This window comes from Oncorhynchus tshawytscha, unplaced genomic scaffold (assembly GCF_018296145.1).
Source record: "Oncorhynchus tshawytscha isolate Ot180627B unplaced genomic scaffold, Otsh_v2.0 Un_contig_1538_pilon_pilon, whole genome shotgun sequence".
NCBI lineage: Eukaryota > Metazoa > Chordata > Actinopteri > Salmoniformes > Salmonidae > Oncorhynchus > Oncorhynchus tshawytscha.
The window spans coordinates 201,997-228,444 of record NW_024609660.1 but is presented as its reverse complement, the minus strand read 5'-3'; the positions used below and the strand labels follow the sequence as shown (position 1 = coordinate 228,444).

The 26,448-nt window shown below is 48.2% G+C and overlaps 1 protein-coding gene across 1 annotated transcript in view; it reads left to right on the top strand.

Annotated features, from left to right (window-relative positions):
* The window catches only part of LOC112241284 (dynein axonemal heavy chain 6-like), a gene marked incomplete at its 5' end in the record, with an annotated part of 106,484 nt that overhangs the window by 60,543 nt on the left and 19,493 nt on the right, over positions 1-26,448 (top strand). Inside the window, 14 exon segments of the mRNA XM_042316679.1 lie at positions 1,511-1,675; positions 1,677-1,715; positions 4,452-4,577; positions 4,762-4,926; positions 9,109-9,176; positions 9,302-9,482; positions 10,136-10,315; positions 11,096-11,235; positions 11,349-11,442; positions 16,099-16,234; positions 17,883-18,070; positions 19,601-19,791; positions 24,890-25,050; positions 26,054-26,142. Of these exon segments, the coding sequence (XP_042172613.1) occupies positions 1,511-1,675; positions 1,677-1,715; positions 4,452-4,577; positions 4,762-4,926; positions 9,109-9,176; positions 9,302-9,482; positions 10,136-10,315; positions 11,096-11,235; positions 11,349-11,442; positions 16,099-16,234; positions 17,883-18,070; positions 19,601-19,791; positions 24,890-25,050; positions 26,054-26,142 (1,923 nt within the window).

Here is a 26,448-nt window from a genome sequence, read left to right as displayed (position 1 = left end):
GCCCTGCGTCTGCGTCTAAACATTGCTGACTGTTCTCTGTACACTATTGGAACCAAACCCAGTGAAGCCTGCCTGTTCTAGACAGTGTCTGTGTGCCCACCTCTCTCCCTCGGGCCAGACGGAGAGGCAGACCATGTGTCAACCTCCCTGCCCACACTGGCACTCTGGCCTAATGACTCTCACTCACCTCAACCCACTGGGTCTGTCTGGCTGTCTGTCAATACTACCACTGTCTATGTGCTGTCTGTCAATACCATCACTGTCTATGTGCTGTCTGTGAATGATTCCACTGTCTATGTGTTGTCTGTCAATGAGTCCACTGTCTATGTGCTGTCTGTCAATACTACCACTGTCTCTGTACTGTCTGTCAATACTACCACTGTCTATGTACTGTCTGTCAATACTACCAGCATCTCTGTACTGTCTGTCAATACAACCACTGTCTATGTGGTGTCTGTCAATACTATCACTGTCTGTGTGCTGTCTGTCAATACTACCACTGTCTATGTGCTGTCTGTCAATACTACCACTGTCTATGTGCTGTCTGTCAATACTTCTACTGTCTATGTGCTGTCTGTCAATACTACCACTGCCTCTATACTGTCTGTCAATACTACCACTGTCTGTCAATACTACCACTGTCTCTGTACTGTCTGTCAATACTACCACTGTCTGTCAATACTACCACTGTCTCTATACTGTCTGTCAATACTACCACTGTCTGTCAATACTACCACTGCCTCTATACTGTCTGTCAATACTACCACTGTCTGTCAATACTACCACTGCCTCTATACTGTCTGTCAATACTACCACTGTCTGTCAATACTACCACTGTCTCTATACTGTCTGTCAATACTACCACTGTCTCTGTACTGTCTGTCAATACTACCACTGTCTCTATACTGTCTGTCAATACTACCACTGTCTCTATACTGTCTGTCAATACTACCACTGTCTGTCAATACTACCACCATCTCTATACTGTCTGTCAATACTACCACTGTCTGTCAATACTACCACTGTCTCTGTACTGTCTGTCAATACTACCACTGTCTGTCAATACTACCACTGTCTCTGTACTGTCTGTCAATACTACCACTGTCTGTCAATACTACCACTGTGTCTGTAATGTCTGTCAATACTACCACTGTCTGTCAATACTACCACTGTCTCTATACTGTCTGTCAATACTACCACTGTCTGTCAATACTACCAATGTCTGTCAATACTACCACCATCTCTATACTGTCTGTCAATACTACCACTGTCTGTCAATACTACCACTGTCTCTATACTGTCTGTCAATACTACCACTGTCTCTGTTATGGCAGATCGTTATGGAGTCAGATGACTTGGGAATGTTCATTCATCCTGAATATACAAGGCTCTGATTGTTGATAAACGTGTGTGTGTGTGTGTGGCCGTGCGTGTGTGTGTGGCTGTGTGTGTGTGTGTGTGTGTGTGTGTGTATGGCTGTGTGTGTGTGGCTGTGTGTGTGTCTGTGTAGCTGATAGACCAGTGGATTGTGCGATGCCAGGAGTTGGGCATCCCCATCAGTGCCAGCTTCAGCCTCATCAACATCCTGGGTGACCCCTATGAGATCCGCCTGTGGAACGCCGAGGGGTTGCCCCGGGACACCGTTTCCACTGAGAATGGAATCCTGGTTACCCGTGGGACGCCGCTGGCCACTCATGATCGACCCTCAGGATCAGGTGACCCAGTCGACAGCAAATCAGTGCTTTTTGTCTTAAATCATTCAACCAATCAGCCAATCAGAAGTATTTGTCTTACCACACTTTTCATCTCTTCTGGATTCAGTCCTCTACTTAAATACTCTATTTAGATTCTATAACATCTTTTAATCACAGATACCTTTATATGCGATGGTGTTGCAAATAGTGATTCATCTTATACTTTGTAATAAGCTACTTGTATAGTTGTATTTCTAGTTGTAATTTTCTCTATTCTTGTATTGGCTATGATGACCAGGGTTTTTTGCTAAAATAACAGTTGTGTTGTAATGTGTTGTGGCTCAAACCCTGACTCCCATTCTCAGACCCCAGCCTGGAACAAACCCTGACTCCCATTCTCAGACCCCAGCCTGGAACGAACCCTGACTCCCTTTCAGACCCCAGCCTGGAACAAACCCTGACTCCCATTCTCAGACCCCAGCCTGGAACAAATCCTGACTGCCATTCCCAGACCCCAGCCTGGAACAAACCATGGGTCTCTTGCCCAGACCCCAGCCTGGAACAAACCCTGACTCCCATTCTCAGACCCCAGCCTGGAACAAACCCTGACTCCCAGACCCCAGCCTCGAACAAACCATGGGTCCCATTCCCAGACCCCAGCCTGGAACAAACCCTGACTCCCATTCTCAGACCCCAGCCTGGAACAAACCCTGACTCCCAGACCCCAGCCTGGAACAAACCCTGACTCCCAGACCCCAGCCTGGAACAAACCCTGACTCCCAGACCCCAGCCTGGAACAAACCCTGACTCCCAGACCCCAGCCTGGAACAAACCATGGGTCCCATTCCCAGACCCCAGCCTGGAACAAACCCTGACTCCCATTCTCAGACCCCAGCCTGGAACAAACCCTGACTCCCAGACCCCAGCCTGGAACAAACCCTGACTCCTAGACCCCAGCCTGGAACAAATCCTGACTCCCATTCCCAGACCCCAGCCTGGAACGAACCCTGACTCCCATTCCCAGACCCCAGCCTGGAACAAACCCTGACTCCCATTCCCAGACCCCAGCCTGGAACAAACCCTGACTCCCATTCTCAGACCCCAGCCTGGAACAAACCCTGACTCCCAGACCCCAGCCTGGAACAAACCATGGGTCCCATTCCCAGACCCCAGCATGGAACAAACCCTGACTCCCATTCCCAGACCCCAGCCTGGAACAAACCCTGACTCCCAGACCCCAGCCTGGAACAAACCATGGGTCCCATTCCCAGACCGCAGCCTGGAACAAACCCTGACTCCCATTCTCAGACCCCAGCCTGGAACAAACCCTGACTCCCAGACCCCAGCCTGGAACAAACCCTGACTCCCAGACCCCAGCCTGGAACAAACCATTGGTCCCAATCCCAGACCCCAGCCTGGAACAAACCCTGACTCCCAGACCCCAGCCTGGAACAAACCATGGGTCCCAGATCCCAGCCTGGAACAAACCCTGACTCCCAGACCCCAGCCTGGAACAAACCCTGACTCCCATTCCCAGACCCCAGCCTGGAACAAACCCTGACTCCCATTCTCAGACCCCAGCCTGGAACAAACCCTGACTCCCATTCTCAGACCCCAGCCTGGAACAAACCCTGACTCCCATGCTCAGACCCCAGCCTGGAACAAACCCTGACTCCCATTCTCAGACCCCAGCCTGGAACAAATCCTGACTCCTATTCCCAGACCCCAGCCTGGAACAAACCCTGACTCCCATGCTCAGACCCCAGCCTGGAACAAACCCTGACTCCCATTCTCAGACCCCAGCCTGGAACAAATCCTGACTCCCATTCTCAGACCCCAGCCTGGAACAAACCTGACTCCTATTCTCAGACCCCAGCCTGGAACAAGGCAACAACAGGAGACAATCGCCCTGACTATTCTATTACTAACACTATTCCCTTATCACCACGGAGACAACAGCCCTGAGACACTAAGACTATTCCCACTCTCTCTGTGTTGTAATCACACACACAGACTCCATGCGCTTGGCCACTCTGTAGTTTGACTCTCAGCTCCAGTCCCCTGACACCTCTTATGTTGCTTCCTGTCATCTTTTGTTCCTTTCTCCTTCTCCTCTCTTTCTTTGGGCCTCTGCCCCAGGGAGCGGTCTGTTGACTGGTCTCTGTCTGCCATGCACAGGCCGCGATTGAGATGGGGAGAGGCAGGGAGGCTTGCTGACAGCCTAGCATGGGGACACTTCATTGACTCCCACACACACGGCTTGTCTGTCCACTGACTCGAATGTAGTGCATTTCTGTTTGTCAGTTTTCATTCATGTCGATGAGAGTGATTCTGACCTGCCGGGTTCATCAATCACCAGGGGTGTCAAACTCATTCCGTGGATGGCCTGGTGTCTGCAGGTTTTAGTTGTTTCCTTTCAATTAAGACCTAAACAACCAGGTGTGTGGAGTTCCTTACTAATTAGTGACCTTAATTCATCAATCAAGTACACGGGAGGAGCGAAAACCTGCAGACACTCGGTCCTTCGTGGATTGAGTTTGACACCTGTGTCATGGGCAACATAGTGACTTTCTGGTATGAGAGGAAATGACATGACCCCTCAATGGTGGTCACATGGATACTATAAAGGGACAATATGGAAGTTCTGTCCCTTGTGGCGTTGGGATGACGTAGCTACACAATCACAACCGACCTGAAACTAAACAAATAATCCCTCATTTGAAATGCTTTATACAACTGTGTCTGGTCCGTCTCCAGGCCAACCGTTGGATCCGTTCCAAGGAGACCAAGAACGGTCTGAAGGTGATCAAGCTGACCGACTCTGGTTTCCTGCGAACCCTGGAGAACGCCATCCGCATGGGCATGCCCGTACTGCTGGAGGAGGTCAGTACTATGGCAGCCATTGTAGGTCACGATTCACCATGGAGATTAGTCTTGGGGGACAGTTCTAACCTCCATTTTGGGTCTAGAGTTAGCAAAGAGACCTGGGTGAGTTGACTTGGAACAGGAAGAATGGTAAAACTGACCAGCGTGGCGTCCATTTTGTGTCCTGGTTGTGTGTGAATAGCTGAAGGAGACTGTGGACCCGGCTCTGGAGCCCATCCTGCTGAAGCAGACGTTTGTGGCGGGCGGCCGCACCCTCATCCGCCTTGGAGACTCCGACATTGACTACAACAAGAAATTCAGGTTCTACATGACCACCAAGATGGCCAACCCACACTACCTGCCTGAGGTGGGTCAAACAACCAGAAATTAGCACCTGCCTTCAGCCAAACACCGGTAGAAAACCTGACTGGCTGGTGATTTATTCTCCCCAGCAGTTTTGGAATGCAGTTCATCTCAGTCTATATTAATATGGCCTGGGTCATGTTTGCTTTGCATCAGTACCAGATGGGTCATGTTTGCTTTGCATCAGTACCAGATGGGTCATGTTTGCTTTGCATCAGTACCAGATGGGTCATGTTTGCTTTGCATCAGTACCAGATGGGTCATGTTTGCTTTGCATCAGTACCAGATGGGTCATGTTTGCTTTGCATCAGTACCAGATGGGTCATGTTTGCTTTGCATCAGTACCAGATGGGTCATGTTTGCTTTGCATCAGTACCAGATGGGTCATGTTTGCTTTGCATCAGTACCAGATGGGTCATGTTTGCTTTGCATCAGTACCAGATGGGTCATGTTTGCTTTGCATCAGTACCAGATGGGTCATGTTTGCTTTGCATCAGTACCAGATGGGTCATGTTTGCTTTGCATCAGTACCAGATGGGTCATGTTTGCTTTGCATCAGTACCAGATGGGTCATGTTTGCTTTGCATCAGTACCAGATGGGTCATGTTTGCTTTGCATCAGTACCAGATGGGTCATGTTTGCTTTGCATCAGTACCAGATGGGTCATGTTTGCTTTGCATCAGTACCAGATGGGTCATGTTTGCTTTGCATCAGTACCAGATGGGTCATGTTTGCTTTGCATCAGTACCAGATGGGTCATGTTTGCTTTGCATCAATACCAGATGGGTCATGTTTGCTTTGCATCAATACCAGATGGGTCATGTTTGCTTTGCATCAATACCAGATGGGTCATGTTTGCTTTGCATCAGTACCAGATGGGTCATGTTTGCTTTGCATCAATACCAGATGGGTCATGTTTGCTTTGCATCAATACCAGATGGGTCATGTTTGCTTTGCATCAGTACCAGATGGGTCATGTTTGCTTTGCATCAGTACCAGATGGGTCATGTTTGCTTTGCATCAGTACCAGATGGGTCATGTTTGCTTTGCATCAGTACCAGATGGGTCATGTTTGCTTTGCATCAGTACCAGATGGGTCATGTTTGCTTTGCATCAGTACCAGATGGGTCATGTTTGCTTTGCATCAGTACCAGATGGGTCATGTTTGCTTTGCATCAATACCAGATGGGTCATGTTTGCTTTGCATCAGTACCAGATGGGTCATGTTTGCTTTGCATCAGTACCAGATGGGTCATGTTTGCTTTGCATCAGTACCAGATGGGTCATGTTTGCTTTGCATCAGTACCAGATGGGTCATGTTTGCTTTGCATCAATACCAGATGGGTCATGTTTGCTTTGCATCAGTACCAGATGGCTTTTATTGGAATTTCAAAGTCCATCTGGTTTATCCACAGTCTAAATGAACAGCTCTACAATCAATGGCCCGTCATTTCACCCCAGAGCAATGTACTCAGAATAATTGCTATTTCCTTTTTAGTTTGTCAAAACCAATGCCGACCAATTGAAAGGAATACACACATGTTTAGAATAACTGTAGGTCAGTAAAGTGTCTGGTTTCTCACCTGTTCCTCACCCACACAAAAAACATAAAATAACCACGTTAAATCAAATCACATGTATTTATAAAGCCCTTCGTACATCAGCTGATGTGCTGTACAGAAACCCAGCCTAAAACCCCAAACAGCAAGCAATGCAGGTGTAGAAGCACGGTGGCTAGGAAAAACTCCCTAGAAAGGCCAAAACCTAGGAAGAAACCTAGAGAGGAACCAGGCTATGTGGGGTGGCCAGTCCTCTTCTGGCTGTGCCGGGTGGAGATTATAACAGAACATGGCCAAGATGTTCAAATGTTCATAAATGACCAGCATGGTCCAATAATAATAATCACAGGCAGAACAGTTGAACATTAGACGGTCACATTAGACGCTCACACACACACACACACACACACACACACACACACACACACCCTGCTTTCTCTCTCTCCATGCCAAACTTTGGCACTAGGAACACTGTAAACAGTTGGCTCACACAGGGAGCTGTCAGCCTGGCACAGGTCATGATGATGGGTGGTTGCTGTGAAGAGCCTTGCCCACCTGCCAGACAGCCATGCCCCTGAGTTCACCCAGCCTACGGGTGCGGCGCCTGCTGCCATTTGAAGGCCCTGTCAGCCTGCTCCAGCACTCTTCAGTCCCACAACACAGGGCTGGTGCTAGTCTCAGACCTATTCCCCGGGCCCAGCAATCAGTCAGACAGAAGGGACGTGAATAGACATGTCTGTCACCTCCCTTTAAACACACAGTCTGGACACAGCTGTCACAGATAGATAGTCTAACACACAGCTTACAGTCTGGACACAGCTGTCACAGATAGATAGTCTAACACACAGCTTACAGTCTGGACACAGCTGTTACAGATAGATAGTCTAACACACAGCTTATAGTCTGGACACAGCTGTCACAGATAGATAGTCTAACACACAGCTTACAGTCTGGACACAGCTGTCACAGATAGATAGTCTAACACACAGCTTACAGTCTGACACAGCTGTCACAGGTAGATAGTCTAACACACAGCTTACAGTCTGGACACAGCTGTCACAGATAGATAGTCTAACACACAGCTTACAGTCTAGACACAGCTGTCACAGGTAGATAGTCTAACACACAGCTTACAGTCTAGACACAGCTGTCACAGATAGATAGTCTAACACACAGCTTATAGTCTGGACACAGCTGTCACAGATAGATAGTCTAACACACAGCTTACAGTCTGGACACAGCTGTCACAGATAGATAGTCTAACACACAGCTTACAGTCTAGACACAGCTGTCACAGATAGATAGTCTAACACACAGCTTACAGTCTGGACACAGCTATCATAGATATACACTCTAACACACAGCTTACTGTCTAGACACAGCTGTCACAGATAGATAGTCTAACACACAGCTTACAGTCTAGACACAGCTGTCACAGATAGATAGTCTAACACACAGCTTACCGTCTGGACACAGCTATCACAGATATACACACTAACACACAGCTTACAGTCTAGACACAGCTGTCACAGATAGATAGTCTAACACACAGCTTACAGTCTGGACACAGCTGTCACAGATAGATAGTCTAACACACAGCTTACCGTCTGGACACAGCTATCACAGATATACACTCTAACACACAGCTTACTGTCTAGACACAGCTGTCACAGATAGATAGTCTAACACACAGCTTACAGTCTGGACACAGCTGTCACAGATAGATAGTCTAACACACAGCTTATAGTCTGGACACAGCTGTCACAGGTAGATAGTCTAACACACAGCTTACCGTCTGGACACAGCTATCATAGATATACACTCTAACACACAGCTTACTGTCTAGACACAGCTGTCACAGATAGATAGTCTAACACACAGCTTACAGTCTAGACACAGCTGTCACAGATAGATAGTCTAACACACAGCTTACAGTCTAGACACAGCTGTCACAGATAGATAGTCTAACACACAGCTTACAGTCTGGACACAGCTGTCACAGATAGATAGTCTAACACACAGCTTACCGTCTGGACACAGCTATCATAGATATACACTCTAACACACAGCTTACTGTCTAGACACAGCTGTCACAGATAGATAGTCTAACACACAGCTTACAGTCTAGACACAGCTGTCACAGATAGATAGTCTAACACACAGCTTACAGTCTAGACACAGCTGTCACAGATAGATAGTCTAACACACAGCTTACAGTCTAGACACAGCTGTCACAGATAGATAGTCTAACACACAGCTTACAGTCTGGACACAGCTGTCACAGATAGATAGTCTAACACACAGCTTACAGTCTAGACACAGCTGTCACAGGTAGATAATCTAACACACAGCTTACAGTCTAGACACAGCTGTCACAGATAGATAGTCTAACACACAGCTTACAGTCTAGACACAGCTGTCACAGATAGATAGTCTAACACACAGCTTATAGTCTGGACACAGCTGTCACAGATAGATACTCTAACACACAGAGACAGCTGCCAGGATTCATTAATAATTGAAGTGGGCGTTTGCTGAAGCTCATACTGGTTAGTGTGTTATGATTAGTAGTTGGTCTGATTTGATTGGTTGTTGATGTGTGGAGTTCACCCCCCCCTGTTTTCTAGGTGTGTATCAAAGTGACCATCATCAACTTCACCGTTACCAAGTCTGGTCTGGAGGACCAGCTTCTCAGGTAGACAACACAACTCTTCTCCCCGCTGACTCTCACTCTCCTCATTAAAGTGGTTCAGACTGTGTGGTTTTCTTGTGGTATGAGTGAGTGGTTGACTTGCGTTCCTTCTCTCTCTCCCCTCACAGTGACGTGGTTCGTCTGGAGCGTCCTGACCTGGAGGAACAGAGGAACCAGCTGATTGTGAGGATCAACGCCGACCGCAACCAGCTGAAGGCCATCGAGGACCGCATCCTCAAACTGCTCTTCAACTCCAAGGGAAACATCCTGGACAATGAGGAGCTGGTGCAGACACTGCAGGAGTCAAAGGTCAGGGGTCACTGTGGGGTCATGGGGGTAGACAGTAGGATTGTTGAACTCTCAGGTGTGGTCGACTTTCTAACCATCTTTCTGTAGGCCGAGTTTGTGTTCTTCCTGTCCCTCAAATGTCTTTGTATCGGTTTCCCTTTCTTTCTTTCTTTCTTTCTTTCTTTCTTTCTCTCTCTCTCTCTCTCTCTCTCTCTCCCTGACTCTCCCTCTCTCTCTCTCTCTCTCTCTCTCTCTCCCTCTCTCTCTCCTCTCTCCCTCTCTCTCTCTCTCTCTCTCTCTCCTCTCTCTCTCTCCCCCTCTCTCTCCTCTCTCCCTTTCACCCTCTCTCCCTCCCTCTCCCCCTCTCCCCTCTCTCCCTCCCTCCCTCCCTCCCTCTCTCTCTCTCTCCCTCTCTCTCTCCCTCTCTCTCTCTCTCTCTCCCTCTCTCTCTCCTCCCTCTCTCTCTCCCTCTCTCTCTCTCTCTCTCTCTCTCCCTCTCTCTCTCTCCCCTCTCTCCCTCTCTCCCTTTCACCCTCTCTCCCTCCCTCTCCCCCTCTCTCCCCTCTCTCCCTCCCTCCCTCCCTCCCTCCCTCCCTCCCTCTCTCTCTCTCTCTCCCTCTCTCTCTCCCTCTCTCTCTCTCCCTCTCTCTCTCTCTCCCTCTCTCCCTCTCCAGGTGACGTCAGAGGCCATTAAGCATCGTTTGGAGGAGGCGGAGGCGACAGAGCTGATGATCAACGCGGCCAGGGAGCGCTACCGGCCCGTGGCCACACGAGGCTCCGTCATGTACTTTGTCATCGCCAGCCTCTCTGAGATAGACCCCATGTACCAGTTCTCCCTCAAGTACTTCAAGCAGGTGACCTTTCTGTCTATGTGGTCGAGAATGATTGGTTCTCTGACCTTCATGAATCAGCAATGTTGTTTTTCCCTTTGTGTCATAGTGTATCAGCAACAATCACTGTGGGGCTTTTTCCCTCTGGAGTTGACTTTCTCATCTTCACATCTCCCCCTCCCTCCCTCCCTCTCCCTCCCCCTCTCCCTCCCTCTCTCTCTCCCCTGATCTCCCTCTCCCTCCCCTCTCTCCCTCCCTGATCACTACCTCCCTCCTCTCCCTCCCCCTCTCTCCCCTGATCACCTCTTCCCCATCTCCTCCCTCCCCCTCTCTCCCCTGATCACCTCTTCCCCCATCTCCTCCTCCCCCTCTAACTCTCCCCTGATCACCCCCTCCCTCCCTCTCCCTCCCTCTCTCTCTCCCCTGATCACCTCTTCCCCATCTCCTCCCTCCCCCTCTCTCTCCCCTGATCACCTCTTCCCCATCTCCTCCCTCCCACCTCTCTCTCTCCCCTGATCACCCCCCCTCCCTCCCTCTCCCCTGATCACCTCTTCCCCATCTCCTCCTCTCTCCCTGATCATCTCCTCCCCACCTTCCTCCCTCTCCCTCCCCCTCTCTCTCCCCTGATCATCTCCTCCCTCCCCCTCCCTCTCACCTGCTCTCCCTGATCCCCCTCCCCACCTTCCTCCCTCTCCCCTGCTCTCCCTGATCCCCCTCCCCACCTTACTCCCTCTCACCTGCTCTCCCTGACCCCCTCCCCACCTTCCTCCCTCTCCCCTGCTCTCTCTGACCCCCTCCCTGTAGCTCTTTAACTCCACCATAGAGATATCAGAGAAGAGCAGTGTTCTGGAAGAGCGCCTGCAGATCCTCCTGGACCAGACCCTGCTCACCAGCTACACCAACATATCCCGCGGCCTGTTTGAGCAGCACAAGACCATCTACAGGTAAAGGGGGTTTGACCTTTTCTTTAAGCTGCATTCTGGGTATCAAATGGACTCTACAAATATATTCACGATGATGATGATGATGATGATGATTCATATTTTTGTTATTACAGCTTCATGCTTTGTGTGGACATCATGCGCCAGCATGGGGAGGTCACTGACGCAGAGTGGCAGCACTTCCTGCGAGGAGCGCCCCCCCTAGACAAGGTAGTCAGGTTGATTGACGGGCTCGTCAGCCAATCAAATGGGACTATCGTCCGGTGTCAGCCAATTAACGGCAACTAGTGTCCACTCTAAGCCAGTCGAAAAGGATAGATATGTGAGCTCTTAGCAAATCACGGGAAGAATTTCAAGCCCTTTACCAATCATAGAGTTTATATTTCAGCCCTTTACCAATCATAGAGTTTATATTTCAGCCCTTTACCAATCATAGAGTTTATATTTCAGCCCTTTACCAATCATAGAGTTTATATTTCAGCCCTTTACCAATCATAGAGTTTATATTTCAGCCCTTTACCAATCATAGAGTTTATATTTCAGACCTTTACCAATCATAGAGTTTATATTTCAGACCCTTACCAATCATAGAGTTTATATTTCAGCCCTTTACCAATCATAGAGTTTATATTTCAGCCCTTTACCAATCATAGAGTTTATATTTCAGACCCTTTACCAATCATAGTTTATATTTCAGCCTTTACCAATCATAGAGTTTATATTTCAGACCTTTACCAATCATAGAGTTTATATTTCAGCCCTTTACCAATCATAGAGTTTATAATTTATTTCAGCAGCCCTTTACCAATCATAGAGTTTATATTTCAGCCCTTTACCAATCATAGAGTTTATATTTCATAGAGTTTATATTTCAAGCCCTTTACCAATCCCTTTTACCAATCCAATCATAGAGTTTATATTTCAGCCCTTTACCAATCATAGAGTTTATATTTCAGCCCTTTACCAATCATAGAGTTTATATTTCAGCCCTTTACCAATCATAGAGTTTATATTTCAGCCCTTTACCAATCATAGAGTTTATATTTCAGACCTTTACCAATCATAGAGTTTATATTTCAGCCCTTTACCAATCATAGAGTTTATATTTCAGCCTTTACCAATCATAGAGTTTATATTTCAGCCCTTTACCAATCATAGAGTTTATATTTCAGCCCTTTACCAATCATAGAGTTTATATTTCAGCCTTTACCAATCATAGAGTTTATATTTCAGCCCTTTACCAATCATAGAGTTTATATTTCAGCCCTTTACCAATCATAGAGTTTATATTTCAGCCTTTACCAATCATAGAGTTTATATTTCAGCCCTTTACCAATCATAGAGTTTATATTTCAGCCCTTTACCAATCATAGAGTTTATATTTCAGACCCTTTACCAATCATAGAGTTTATATTTCAGCCCTTTACCAATCATAGAGTTTATATTTCAGCCCTTTACCAATCATAGAGTTTATATTTCAGACCTTTACCAATCATAGAGTTTATATTTCAGCAAATCATAGAGTTTATATTTCATTTTACCAATCATTTTATATTTCAGCCCTTTACCAATCATATTTATATTTCAGCCCTTTACCAATCATAGAGTTTATATTTCAGCCCTTTACCAATCATAGAGTTTATATTTCAGCCCTTTACCAATCATAGAGTTTATATTTCAGCCCTTTACCAATCATAGAGTTTATATTTCAGACCTTTACCAATCATAGAGTTTATATTTCAGACCTTTACCAATCATAGAGTTTATATTTCAGACCAATCATTTATATTTCACCAATCATAGAGTTTATATTTCAGACCTTTTACCAATCATATTATATGTTCAAACCCAAACCAGAAAGAGAGCTCAGGTTTGTTGTAATATGCAGCACAACATAAATGTTGATAATCTGTCAATTGTCACTGGTCTATAACAGGGCTGTCTGGAATCTCTCCCTAAAATGAAGATATGTCTTGAGCCAGACAATGATTCCCACTTCTTCTATCCCTCAGCAGTCTTTACTCAGTCCATTAGGAATGCATCATTTTAAATATCCTAGTTAAGAGTGCCTGTATACCAGAGGGCTTGTCAGCCTCTTTCCCGCTCTGCAGGAGAGAGAAACAGAGAGGGGGAGAGAGTCCCCTCTAACCTGTGACTGTGTGTAGAATACTGATGTCCCCATGTGTCTGTGTGTAGTCAATGATTTAGCTGTCTCCAGAGACACAGATCTAGGATCAGCTAACCCTCCCCAATTCTAACTCTCATCATAAGGTGTGCTATACACTAAACTAGCCTGAGAACAGTGTGTTGGGATTTCTCTAGAGCAGGGTTTTTTGAAGAGTTCTGACAAGAGTGGATTGCTGAATGTATTATTCAATGAGTCTATATCTAATGGGCGGTTTAGTCTGTCTCTATATGTCGTTATTTAAGCAGGGGAAAGATGGCCGCTTTGTCTGAAACTGGGACCCTAAACCATTGGGGGATTAAATCATTAAAATGATGACCTGATCCTCTGTCCTCCCCTGCTTATCTTCTTTTCACCTGCCACCTCATCTTCTCTCCATCCATCACCTCGGTTCTCCACGTAATACCCAATGTCCCCTTGTCCTCCCCTCTTCTTCTGTCTCCTCTCCACACCCCCCCTCTATCTATCATTCTCTTATGTCTCCTCTCCACACCCCCTCTCTATCTATCATTATCTTATGTCTCCTCTCCACACCCCCTCTCTATCTATCATTCTCTTATGTCTCCTCTCCACACCCCCTCTCTATCTATCATTCTCTTCTGTCTCCTCTCCACACCCCCTCTCGATCTATCATTCTCTTCTGTCTCCTCTCCACACCCCCTCTCTATCTATCATTCTCTTCTGTCTCCTCTCCACACCCCTCTCTATCTATCATTCTCTTCTGTCTCCTCTCCACACCCCCTCTCTATCTATCATTCTCTTCTGTCTCCTCTCCACACCCCCTCTCTATCTATCATTCTCTTCTGTCTCCTCTCCACACCCCTCTCTATCTATCATTATCTTATGTCTCCTCTCCACACCCCCTCTCTATCTATCATTCTCTTCTGTCTCCTCTCCACACCCCTCTCTATCATCATTCTCTTCTGTCTCCTCTCCACACCCCCTCTCTATCTATCATTCTCTTATGTCTCCTCTCCACACCCCCTCTCTATCTATCATTCTCTTCTGTCTCCTCTCCACCCCCTCTCTATCTATCATTATCTTATGTCTCCTCTCCACACCCCCTCTCTATCTATCATTCTCTTATGTCTCCTCTCCACACCCCTCTCTATCTATCATTCTCTTATGTCTCCTCTCCACACCCCTCTCTATCTATCATTCTCTTCTGTCTCCTCTCCACACCCCCTCTCTATCTATCATTCTCTTCTGTCTCCTCTCCACACCCCCTCTCTATCTCATCATTCTCTTCTGTCTCCTCTCCACACCCCCTCTCTATCTATCATTCTCTTATGTCTCCTCTCCACACCCCTCTATCTATCATTCTCTTCTGTCTCCTCTCCACACCCCCTCTCTATCTATCATTATCTTCTGTCTCCTCTCCACACCCCCTCTCTATCTATCATTCTCTTATGTCTCCTCTCCACACCCCCTCTATCTATCATTCTCTTCTATCATCTCCTGTCTCCACACACCCCCTCTATCTATCATTATCTTCTGTCTCCTCTCCACACCCCCTCTATCTATCATTCTCTTATGTCTCCTCTCCACACCCCCTCTATCTATCATTCTCTTATGTCTCCTCTCCACACCCCCTTTCTATCTATCCATTCGCTTCTCTTTCCACTGCACTTCTCTTGTCTTTTGTCCCCTCTCCCTTTCTCCTCTCCTCTCCCTTCCTCCATCCCTCTCCCCTCTCTCTCTATCTCCAACACCCGACCAACTTTTCCTTTGCCGCACCACCCCTTCTCTCTCCCTCCCTCTCCCCTGGCTCTCTCTCTCTCCCTCCCTCCCCCCTCTGGCTATCATTCTCTCTCCCCCCCCTGGCTGTCTCTCTATCTCCCTCCCCCCCTGGCTGTCTCTCCTCCCTCCCCCTGGCTGTCTCTCTCTCCCTCCCCCCCCCTGGCTATCTCTCATCTCCCTCCCCCCCTCTGGCTGTCTCTCCCTCCCTCCCCCTGGCTGTCTCTCTCCCTCCCCCCTGTCTCTCTCTCTCCCCCTCCCTCCCCCTGGCTGTCTCTCTCTCCCTCCCTCCCCCTGGCTGTGTCTCGTCTCCCTCCCTCCCCCTGGCTCTCTCTCTCTCCCCCCCCCTGGCTCTCTCTCTCCCTCCCCCCCTGGCTGTCTCTCTCTCCCTCCCTCCCCTGGCTGTCTATCCCTCCCTCCCCCTGGCTGTCTCTTCCTCCCTCCCCCCCTGGCTGTCTCTCCCCCTGGCTCTCTCCCTCCCTCCCTCCCCCCTGGCTGTCTCTCTTCCTCCCTCCCCCCTGGCTGTCTCTCTCCCTCCCCCCTGGCTCTCTCTCCCTCCCCCCCCTGGCTGTCTCTCCCTCCCTCCCCCCCCCCCCTGGCTGTCTCTCCTTATGTCTCCCTCCCCCCCTGGCTCTCTCCCTCCCTCCCCCCCCCTGGCTGTCTCTCCCTCCCTCCCCTGGCTGTCTCCCTCCCTCCCCCCTGGCTCTCTCCCTCCCTCCCCCTGGCTGTCTCTCTCTCCCTCCCTCCCCCCTGGCTGTCTCTCTCTCCCTCCCTCTCCCCTGGCTCTCTCTCTCCCCTCCCTCCCCCTGGCTCTCTCTCCCTCCCTCCCCCTGGCTGTCTCCCTCTCCCTCCCTCCTCCTGGCTGTCTCTCCCTCCCTCCCCCTGGCTGTCTCTCTCTCCCTCCCTCCCCCTGGCTGTCTCTCTCTCCCTCTCTCCCCCATCAGGATCATCCAGAGAGGCCTGAGGTGCCATGGCTGTCAGAGTTTACCTGGCAGACATGCTGTGAGCTGGAGGACACGCTGCCCTGCTTCAACGGCATCAAGAGAGAGATCACCGCCACACCCATCTCTATAAAACTAGGTAGAGTAGTAACACAGCTAAAATAACCTAGAGATTACCACTAGGTAGAGTTGTAACACAGCTACATTAACCTAGAGATTACCACTAGGTAGAGTCTCTAACACAGCTAAAATAACCTAGAGATTACCACTAGGTAGAGTGGTAACACACAGCTAAAATAACCTAGAGATTACCACTAGGTAGAGTTGTAACACACAGCTAAAATAACCTAGAGATTACCACTAGGTAGAGTTGTAACACACAGCTAAAATAACCTAGAGATTACCACTAGGTAGAGTAGTAACACAGCTAAAATAACCTAGAGATTACCACTAGGTAGAGTAGTAACACACAGCTAAAATAACCTAGAGATTACCACTAGGTAGAGTAGTAACACAGCTAAAATAACCTAGAGATTACCACTAGATAGAGTTGTAACACACAGCTAAAATAATTTAGAGATTACCACTAGGTAGAGTAGTAACACAGCTAAAATAATCTAGAGATTACCACTAGGTATAGTAGTAACACAGCTAAAATAACCTAGAGATTACCACTAGGTAGAGTAGTAACACAGCTAAAATAACCTAGAGATTACCACTAGGTAGAGTAGTAACACAGCTAAAATAACCTAGAGATTACCACTAGGTAGAGTAGTAACACAGCTAAAATAACCTAGAGATTACCACTAGGTAGAGTAGTAACACAGCTAAAATAACCTAGAGATTACCACTAGGTAGAGTAGTAACACAGCTAAAATAACCTAGAGATTACCACTAGGTAGAGTAGTAACACAGCTAAAATAACCTAGAGATTACCACTAGGTAGAGTAGTAACACAGCTAAAATAACCTAGAGATTACCACTAGGTAGAGTAGTAACACAGCTAAAATAACCTAGAGATTACCACTAGGTAGAGTAGTAACACACAGCTAAAATAACCTAGAGATTACCACTAGGTAGAGTAGTAACACAGCTAAAATAACCTAGAGATTACCACTAGGTAGAGTAGTAACACAGCTAAAATAACCTAGAGATTACCACTAGGTAGAGTAGTAACACAGCTAAAATAACCTAGAGATTACCACTAGGTAGAGTAGTAACACAGCTAAAATAACCTAGAGATTACCACTAGGTAGAGTAGTAACACAGCTAAAATAACCTAGAGATTACCACTAGGTAGAGTAGTAACACAGCTAAAATAACCTAGAGATTACCACTAGGTAGAGTAGTAACACACAGCTAAAATAACCTAGAGATTACCACTAGGTAGAGTAGTAACACAGCTAAAATAACCTAGAGATTACCACTAGGTAGAGTAGTAACACAGCTAAAATAACCTAGAGATTACCACTAGGTAGAGTAGTAACACACAGCTAAAATAACCTAGAGATTACCACTAGGTAGAGTAGTAACACAGCTAAAATAACCTAGAGATTACCACTAGGTAGAGTAGTAACACACAGCTAAAATAACCTAGAGATTACCACTAGGTAGAGTAGTAACACAGCTAAAATAACCTAGAGATTACCACTAGGTAGAGTAGTAACACACAGCTAAAATAACCTAGAGATTACCACTACCTTGTAATCTGCTAATGATGTCAATAGGAACACACACTCTTCTGCCTAGCAACAGAAGTAGATGAATATTGGAGTGTGTGTTCCCAGGTCGTCTGGAAGTGTGTTTCAACCCAGAGAACTGGCAGGGCTACGTGTCTGACTCCCAGCTGCCTCCCTACTCAGAGGAGATGTCTGAAGAAGAGAAGGAAAAGGCAAACGGGGTCAGGGGTCACTGGGATCAGAGACTGGGGGCCTTCCAGAAACTGGTGCTCATCAAGAGCTTCATGGAGGAGAAGGTAGTGGGGGTTATTGGTGTGCGTGTGTGTGTGTGTGTGTCTGCTTGTGATGGTGAAAGGGCTGCCAGTTTTCTTGGCATCTCTCTCATTGTATGTTGTATATCAATGGTCATATTTGATAGGAGTTGCCCTTCAGGCCACACAGCGATATTTGCAGTTATGTTCATCCATCCGTTTTATTTAGGGTGTGTTCTTAAATTCAACGCTCAGAGTGTGCTCTGAGCGTTGTCAGAGTGTGCTCTGAGCGTTGTCAGATTGTGCTCTGAGCGTTGTCAGAGTGTGCTCTGAGCGTTGTCAGAGTGTGCTCTGAGCGTTGTCAGAGTGTGCTCTGAGCGTTGTCAGAGTGTGCTCTGAGCGTTGTCAGAGTGTGCTCTGAGCGTTGTCAGAGTGTGCTCTGAGCGTTGTCAGAGTGTGCTCTGAGCGTTGTCAGAGTGTGCTCTGAGCGTTGTCAGAGTGTGCTCTGAGCGTTGTCAGAGTGTGCTCTGAGCGTTGTCAGAGTGTGCTCTGAGCGTTGTCAGAGTGTGCTCTGAGCGTTGTCAGAGTGTGCTCTGAGCGTTGTCAGAGTGTGCTCTGAGCGTTGTCAGAGTGTCCTCTGAGCATTGTCAGAGTGTGCTCTGAGCGTTGTCAGCGAGTGTGCTCTGAGCGTTGTCAGAGTGTGCTCTGAGCGTTGTCAGAGTGTCCTCTGAGCGTTGTCAGAGTGTGCTCTGAGCGTTGTCAGAGTGTGCTCTGAGCGTTGTCAGAGTGTGCTCTGAGCGTTGTCAGAGTGTGCTCTTGAGCGTTGTCAGAGTGTGCTCTGAGCGTTGTCAGAGTGTGCTCTGAGCGTTGTCAGAGTGTGCTCTGAGCGTTGTCAGAGTGTGCTCTGAGCTCAGAGTGAGCGTTGTCAGAGTGTGCTCTGAGCGTTGTCAGAGTGTGCTCTGAGCGTTGTCAGAGTGTGCTCTGAGCGTTGTCAGAGTGTGCTCTGAGCGTTGTCAGAGTGCTCTGAGCGTTGTCAGAGTGTGCTCTGAGCGTTGTCAGAGTGTGCTCTGAGCGTTGTCAGAGTGTGCTCTGAGCGTTGTCAGAGCGTTGGTCAGAGTGTGCCTGAGCGTTTCAGAGCTCTGAGCGTTGTCAGAGCGTTGGTAAATCCAGAGCGTGGCTCTCGGAGCGTTCAGAGCTGGCGAGGAGGACTAGGTCTTAGCCGAGCGTTCTGACCTCACAACTATGGTCAACCACCCAAGCTAACTGGCTAGCTACTTCCAGACACATAATGAGAGAACACCTCACTCTGACCATTTTCCTTGCGCTAGCAGAGCTGGTTAGGCTGTTTTCATGTTAACCTGAGTGTTGGTGACTGTAACTGTGCTGCTGGCAACATTTTAATGATGTTTTTTTGCCAACGTTTGCTGACAGCTGCCATATTCAGCTGGTGTTGAACGTTTGTAAATTCAGTTATTCTGCTCTCTGAAACACTCAGAGGAGAGTACTCTGGAATCAGAGTAGATAGCCAGAGGGAGTTGACTTACTCTCCCTGCCACTCTCCCTCCCTCCCTCTAGGTGGTGTTTGCGGTGACAGAGTTTGTGATCGTGAGCCTGGGGAAACAGTTTGTAGAGAACCCTCCTGTTGACCTGGCCACTCTCTACAGTGACATGTCTCCCTCCACCCCCCTGGTCTTCATCCTCAGTACTGGATCAGACCCCATGGGAGCCTTCCAACGCTTCGCCAAGGAGAGGGGATACCTGGACAGGTGAGGGGGTGGGACAGCGGGAGGATGGAGGAGAAGGGGGAGGGAGGGGGGAGGGGTAGTTGGGTACCCCTGTCCCCCTCTCTCTATGTCCGTCCCCTGTATCTCAGTATTAACAACTTGTCCTTCTTTCTCATCATGTGTCCAGGTTTGGCCGGTGTAGGCCGTCATTGTAAATAAGAATTTGTTCTTAACTGACTTGCCTAGTTAAATAAAGGTTCAATGAAAAATAAATCAATACAAATCTCTCTCTAGGTCAGGGTCCTCTCTGTCTCTCAGTATTAACTCTCTGTCTCTCTCTCCAGGGTGAGGTCTATCTCTCTAGGTCAGGGTCTCTCAGTCCTCTCTGTCTCTCTCTCCAGGGTGAGGTCTATCTCTCTAGGTCAGGGTCTCTCAGTATTAACTCTCTGTGTCTCTCTCCAGGGTGTCTCTCTCTCCAGGGTCTATCTCTCTAGGTCAGGGTCTCTCAGTATTAACTCTCTGTCTCTCTCTCCAGGGTGAGGTCTATCTCTCTAGGTCAGGGTCCTCTCTGTCTCAGGGTGAACTCTGTCTCTCTAGGTCAGGGTCCTCTCTGTCTCTCTCCAGGGTGAGGTCTATCTCTCTCAGTATTAACCTCTCTGTCTCCCAGGGTATTAACTCTCTAGTCAGGGTCTCTCAGTATTAACTCTGTCTCTCTCTCCAGGGTGAGGTTAACTCTCTAGTCAGGGTCTCAGTATTAACTGTCTCTCTCTCCAGGGTGAGGTTAACTCTCTAGGTCTCCTATTAACTCTGTCTCTCTCTCCAGGGTGAGGTCTATCTCTCTAGTATTAATCCTCTCTGTCTCTCTCTCCAGGGTATTAATCTCTGTCTTTCAGTCCTTAATCTCTGTCTCTCAGTATTAACTCTGTCAGGGTCCTAACTCTGTCTCTCAGGGTTAACTCTGTCTCTCTCAGTATTAACTCTCTGTCTCTCTCTCCAGGGTGAGGTCTATCTCTCTAGGTCAGGGTCCTCTCAGTATTAACTCTGTCTCTCTCTCCAGGGTGAGGTCTATCTCTCTAGGTCTAGTCTCTCTCTCCAGTCTCTCAGTATTAATCCTCTGTCTCAGGGTGAGGTCTATCTCTCTAGGTCAGGGTCTCTCAGTATTAACTCTGTCTCTCAGGGTGATTAACTCTCTGGTCTCCTCAGTATTAACTCTGTCTCTCTCTCCAGGGTGAGGTCTATCTCTCTAGGTCAGGGTCCTCAGTATTAACTCTGTCTCTCTCTCCAGGGTGAGGTCTATCTCTAGGTCAGGGTCTCTCAGTATTAACTCTCTGTCTCTCAGTCCAGGGTGAGGTCTATCTCTCTAGGTCAGGGTCCTCTGTCTCTTCAGGGTGAGGTTATCTCTCTAGGTCAGGGTCCTAACTCTGTCTCTCAGTCCAGGGTGAGGTCTATCTCTCTAGGTCAGGGTCTCTCAGTATTCTGTCTCTCTCTCCAGGGTGAGGTCTATCTCTCTAGGTCAGTATTAACTCTCTGTCTCTCTCTCCAGGGTATTAACTCTCTGGTCAGGGTCTCAGTATTAACTCTCTCTCTCAGGGTGAGGTCTGTCTCTCTAGGTCAGGGTCCTCTCTGTCTCTCAGGGTATTATCTCTCTAGGTCAGGGTCTCAGTATTAACTGTCTCTCTCTCCAGGGTGAGGTCTATCTCTCTAGGTCTCTCAGTATTATCCTCTCTGTCTCTCAGGGTGAGCTCTCTCTCTCAGTGTTAACTCTCTGTCTCTCTCTCCAGGGTGAGGTCTATCTCTCTAGGTCAGGGTCTCTCAGTATTAACTCTGTCTCTCTCTCCAGGGTGAGGTCTATCTCTCTAGGTCAGGGTCTCTCAGTAGGTTAACTCTGTCTCTCTCTCCAGGGTGAGGTCTATCTCTAGGTCAGGTCTCTCTCTCAGGGTGAGGTCTATCTCTCTAGGTCAGGGTCCTCTGTCTCTCTCTCCAGGGTGAGGTCTATCTCTCTCCAGGGTGGGGTCTATCTCTCTAGGTCAGGGTCCCTGTCTCTCTCTCCAGGGTGAGGTCTATCTCTCTAGGTCAGGGTCCCCCCTGTCTTTCTCCAGGGTGAGGTCTATCTCTCTAGGTCAGGGTCCTCAGTATTAACCTCTCTCTCTCTCCAGGGTGAGGTCTATCTCTCTAGGTCAGGGTCTCTCAGTATTAACTCTGTCTCTCTCTCCAGGGTGAGGTCTATCTCTCTAGGTCAGGGTCTCTCAGTATTAACCCCATGTCTCTCTCTCCAGGGTGAGGTCTATCTCTCTAGGTCAGGGTCTCTCAGTATTAACCTCTGTCTCTGTCTCTCTCTCCAGGGTGAGGTCTATCTCTCTAGGTCAGGGTCTCTCAGTATTAACCCCTGTCTCTCTCTCCAGGGTGAGGTCTATCTCTCTAGGTCAGGGTCTCTCTCTCCAGGGTGAGGTCTATCTCTCTAGGTCAGGGTCCTCTCTGTCTCTCTCTCCAGGGTGAGGTCTATCTCTCTAGGTCAGGGTCTCTCTATTAACTCTGTCTCTCAGGGTGAGGTCTATCTCTCTAGGTCAGGGTCTCTCTGTCTGTCTCTCTCTCAGGGTGAGGTCTATCTCTCTAGGTCAGGGTCTCTCAGTATTAACTGTCTCTCTCTCCAGGGTGAGGTCTATCTCTCTAGGTAGGTCAGGGTCTCTCTCTCTGTCTCTCTCCAGGGTGAGGTCTATCTCTCTAGGTCAGGGTCTCTCAGTATTAACCTGTCTCTCAGGGTGAGTTTCTCTCTAAAAGAGTAAAGACATCTCCAGGGTCATGTCAGTCTCTATAGGTACAGTGTCTTAACAATGTACAAATGGTCTAAAGGACAGGTCAGGGTGAGGTCTGTCTCTCTCTAGGTCATCTCTCTAGGTCAGGGTAACTCTCTGTCTCTCTCTTCAGTGAGGTCTATCTCTCTGGTCAGGGTCTCTCTTGCTCTGTCTCTGTCTCACTGGGTGAGGTCTATCTCTCTAGGTCAGGGTCTCTCAGTATTAACTCTCTGTCTCTCTCCAGGGTGAGGTCTATCTCTCTAGGTCAGGGTCTCTCTAATCTGTCTCTCTCCAGGGTGAGGTCTATCTCTCAGGTCAGGGTCCTCTCTGTCTTTCTCCAGTAGTTAGGTCTATCTCTCCAGGGTCAGGGTCTCTCTCTCTCTCAGGGTGAGGTCTCCTCTCTCTCCAGGTCAGGGTCTCTCTCTCTAGGTCAGGTCTCTCTCTGTCTTCTCTCCAGGTGAGGTCTATCTCTCTAGGTCAGGGTCTGTCTCTCAGTGAGGTCCCTCTCTCTCTCTCCAGGGTGAGGTCTATCTCTCTAGGAACATAGCCCCAGGACCAGCTCATCTCTCTGTAGGTGATGGCTTTGTTATGGAAGGTTTGTGAATCACAGGGTCTCTCAGTATTAACTCTGTCTCTCTCTCCAGGGTGAGGTCTATCTCTCTAGGTCAGGGTCTCTCAGTATTAACCCCCTGTCTCTCTCTCCAGGGTGAGGTCTATCTCTCTAGGTCAGGGTCTCTCAGTATTAACCCCTGTCTCTCTCTCCAGGGTGAGGTCTATCTCTCTAGGTCAGGGTCTCTCAGTATTAACCCCTGTCTGTCTCTCTCTCCAGGGTGAGGTCTATCTCTCTAGGTCAGGGTCTCTCAGTATTAACCCCTGTCTCTCTCTCCAGGGTGAGGTCTATCTCTCTAGGTCAGGGTCTCTCAGTATTAACTCTGTCTCTCTCTCCAGGGTGAGGTCTATCTCTCTAGGTCAGGGTCTCTCAGTATTAACCCCCTGTCTCTCTCTCCAGGGTGAGGTCTATCTCTCTAGGTCAGGGTCTCTCAGTATTAACTCTGTCTCTCTCTCCAGGGTGAGGTCTATCTCTCTATGTCAGGGTCTCTCAGTATTAACCTCCTGTCTCTCTCTCCAGGGTGAGGTCTATCTCTCTAGGTCAGGGTCCTCTCTGTCTCTCTCTCCAGAATGAGGTCTATCTCTCTAGGTCAGGGTCCTCTCTGTCTCTCTCTCCAGGGTGAGGTCTATCTCTCTAGGTCAGGGTCCTCTCTGTCTCTCTCCAGGGTGAGGTCTATCTCTCTAGGTCAGGGTCCTCTCTGTCTCTCTCCAGGGTGAGGTCTATCTCTCTAGGTCAGGGTCTCTCAGTGAGGTTAACTGTCTCTCTCTCAGGGTGAGGTCTATCTCTCTAGGTCAGGGTCTCTCAGTATTAACCTCTGTCTGTCTCTCTCCAGGGTGAGGTCTATCTCTCTAGGTCAGGGTCTCTCAGTATTAACCCCTGTCTCTCTCTCCAGGGTGAGGTCTATCTCTCTAGGTCAGGGTCTCTCAGTATTAACCCCTGTCTCTCTCTCCAGGGTGAGGTCTATCTCTCTAGGTCAGGGTCTCTCAGTATTAACTCTGTCTCTCTCTCCAGGGTGAGGTCTATCTCTCTAGGTCAGGGTCTCTCAGTATTAACCCCATGTCTCTCTCTCCAGGGTGAGGTCTATCTCTCTAGGTCAGGGTCTCTCAGTATTAACTCTGTCTCTCTCTCCAGGGTGAGGTCTATCTCTCTAGGTCAGGGTCTCTCAGTATTAACTCTCCAGGGTGTCTCTCTCTCCAGGGTGAGGTCTATCTCTCTAGGTCAGGGTCTCTCTAGTATTAACTCTCATGTCTCTCTCTCTCCAGGGTGAGGTCTATCTCTCTAGGTCAGGGTCTCTCAGTATTAACCTCCTGTCTCTCTCTCCAGGGTGAGGTCTATCTCTCTAGGTCAGGGTCTCTCTCTGTCTCTCTCTCCAGGGTGAGGTCTATCTCTCTAGGTCAGGGTCTCTCAGTATTAACCTCTGTCTCTCTCTCCAGGGTGAGGTCTATCTCTCTAGGTCAGGGTCTCTCAGTATTAACCCCCTGTCTCTCTCTCCAGGGTGAGGTCTAGCTCTCTAGGTCAGGGTCTCTCAGTATTAACCCCCTGTCTCTCTCTCCAGGGTGAGGTCTATCTCTCTAGGTCAGGGTCTCTCAGTATTAACCTCCTGTCTCTCTCTCCAGGGTGAGGTCTATCTCTCTAGGTCAGGGTCTCTCAGTATTAACCCCCTGTCTCTCTCTCCAGGGTGAGGTCTAGCTCTCTAGGTCAGGGTCTCTCAGTATTAACCCCCTGTCTCTCTCTCCAGGGTGAGGTCTATCTCTCTAGGTCAGGGTCAGGGTCCTATAGCTGAGAAGATGATTCTGGAAGCTCTGAAGAGTGGTAACTGGATCTTCCTCCAGAACTGTCACCTGGCTGTGTCCTGGATGTTAGCCATGGAGGAACTTATCAAGACCTTCACTGAGCCGGGTCAGACACCTTAAACACACACACACACACCCTACACACAGACACACCCTACACACAGACACACCCTATATACAGACACCCTAAACACACACCACTTACACACAGACACACACACTGTAGACACACACACACACAGGTGAGGTCCTACACACAGACACACACACACACACACATAACCTACACCCAGACACCCTAAACACACACACACACACCCTACACACAGACACCCTATATACACACACTCTAAACACACACCACTTACACACAGACACACACTGTAGACACACACACCTGGCTGTGTCCTGGACACACACAGGAACACACAAGACACACACACATAACCTACACACAGACACACACACACACACACACACACACCCTACACACAGACACACACACACACACACACACACACACACACACACACACACACACACACACACACATAACCTACACACAGACACCCTAAACACACACACACTACACACACACCCCTGACACACACACCCTACACACACACACACCCTACACACACACGCACCATTTATATTGACCATATTCCCTACAGTATATGACATCCTAGGTCATATAGGTAGGATGTAGGATTTGTTCTTAACTGACTTGCCTAGTTAAATAAAGGTAAAATAAATAAATAAAACAAAACAAAGTAGATGTCCTAACCGACTTCCCAAAACTATAGTTTGTTTACAAGAAATTTGTGGAGTGGTTGAAAAAAGAGTTTTAATGACTCCATCCTAAGTGTATGTGAACTTCCCACTTCAACTGTATGTACCTGGGTATCAGGTGGTGTGAGGTGTTGCTGTGTGGTTAGGTCAGGACACAAGGTGAATGGGGATTTGAATGGCTCTCACACACACACCTTGCACCTGCGGCTGTCCTGTGCTGCTGGACCTCTCTACGACACGCTATGGACTGGACTGACCCTGTGTGTGTGTGCTGTGTTTATGTCTACTGACTCATTCTGTCACCTCCTCCCTGTTAGACACGGTGATCCATGAGAACTTCAGGTTGTTCCTGAGCTCCATGCCCACCAAGGTGTTCCCTGTCACCGTCCTCCAGAACTCTGTCAAGGTAACACTCAACTTTACACTCTGTCACAGGACATAGAGACCTTCCATTCTACAACTCAAACTTAGGTTCTACTACTCCGTTTTAGATTCTGGAACTCAGTCTTAGATGATGAAACTCAGTCTTAGGTTCTAGAATCTCAGTCTTAGGTTCTACAATCTCAGACTTAGTTCTACAACTCAGTCTTAGGTTCTAGAGCATAATCTTGGATTGTCTAAATTGAAACAGTATTGGATTCTCAAGGCTCTGTTGAGATATTTATGGATCCTCAGCAATTCCGTTATTTCCTGTTTGCGTCTTTGGACAGAT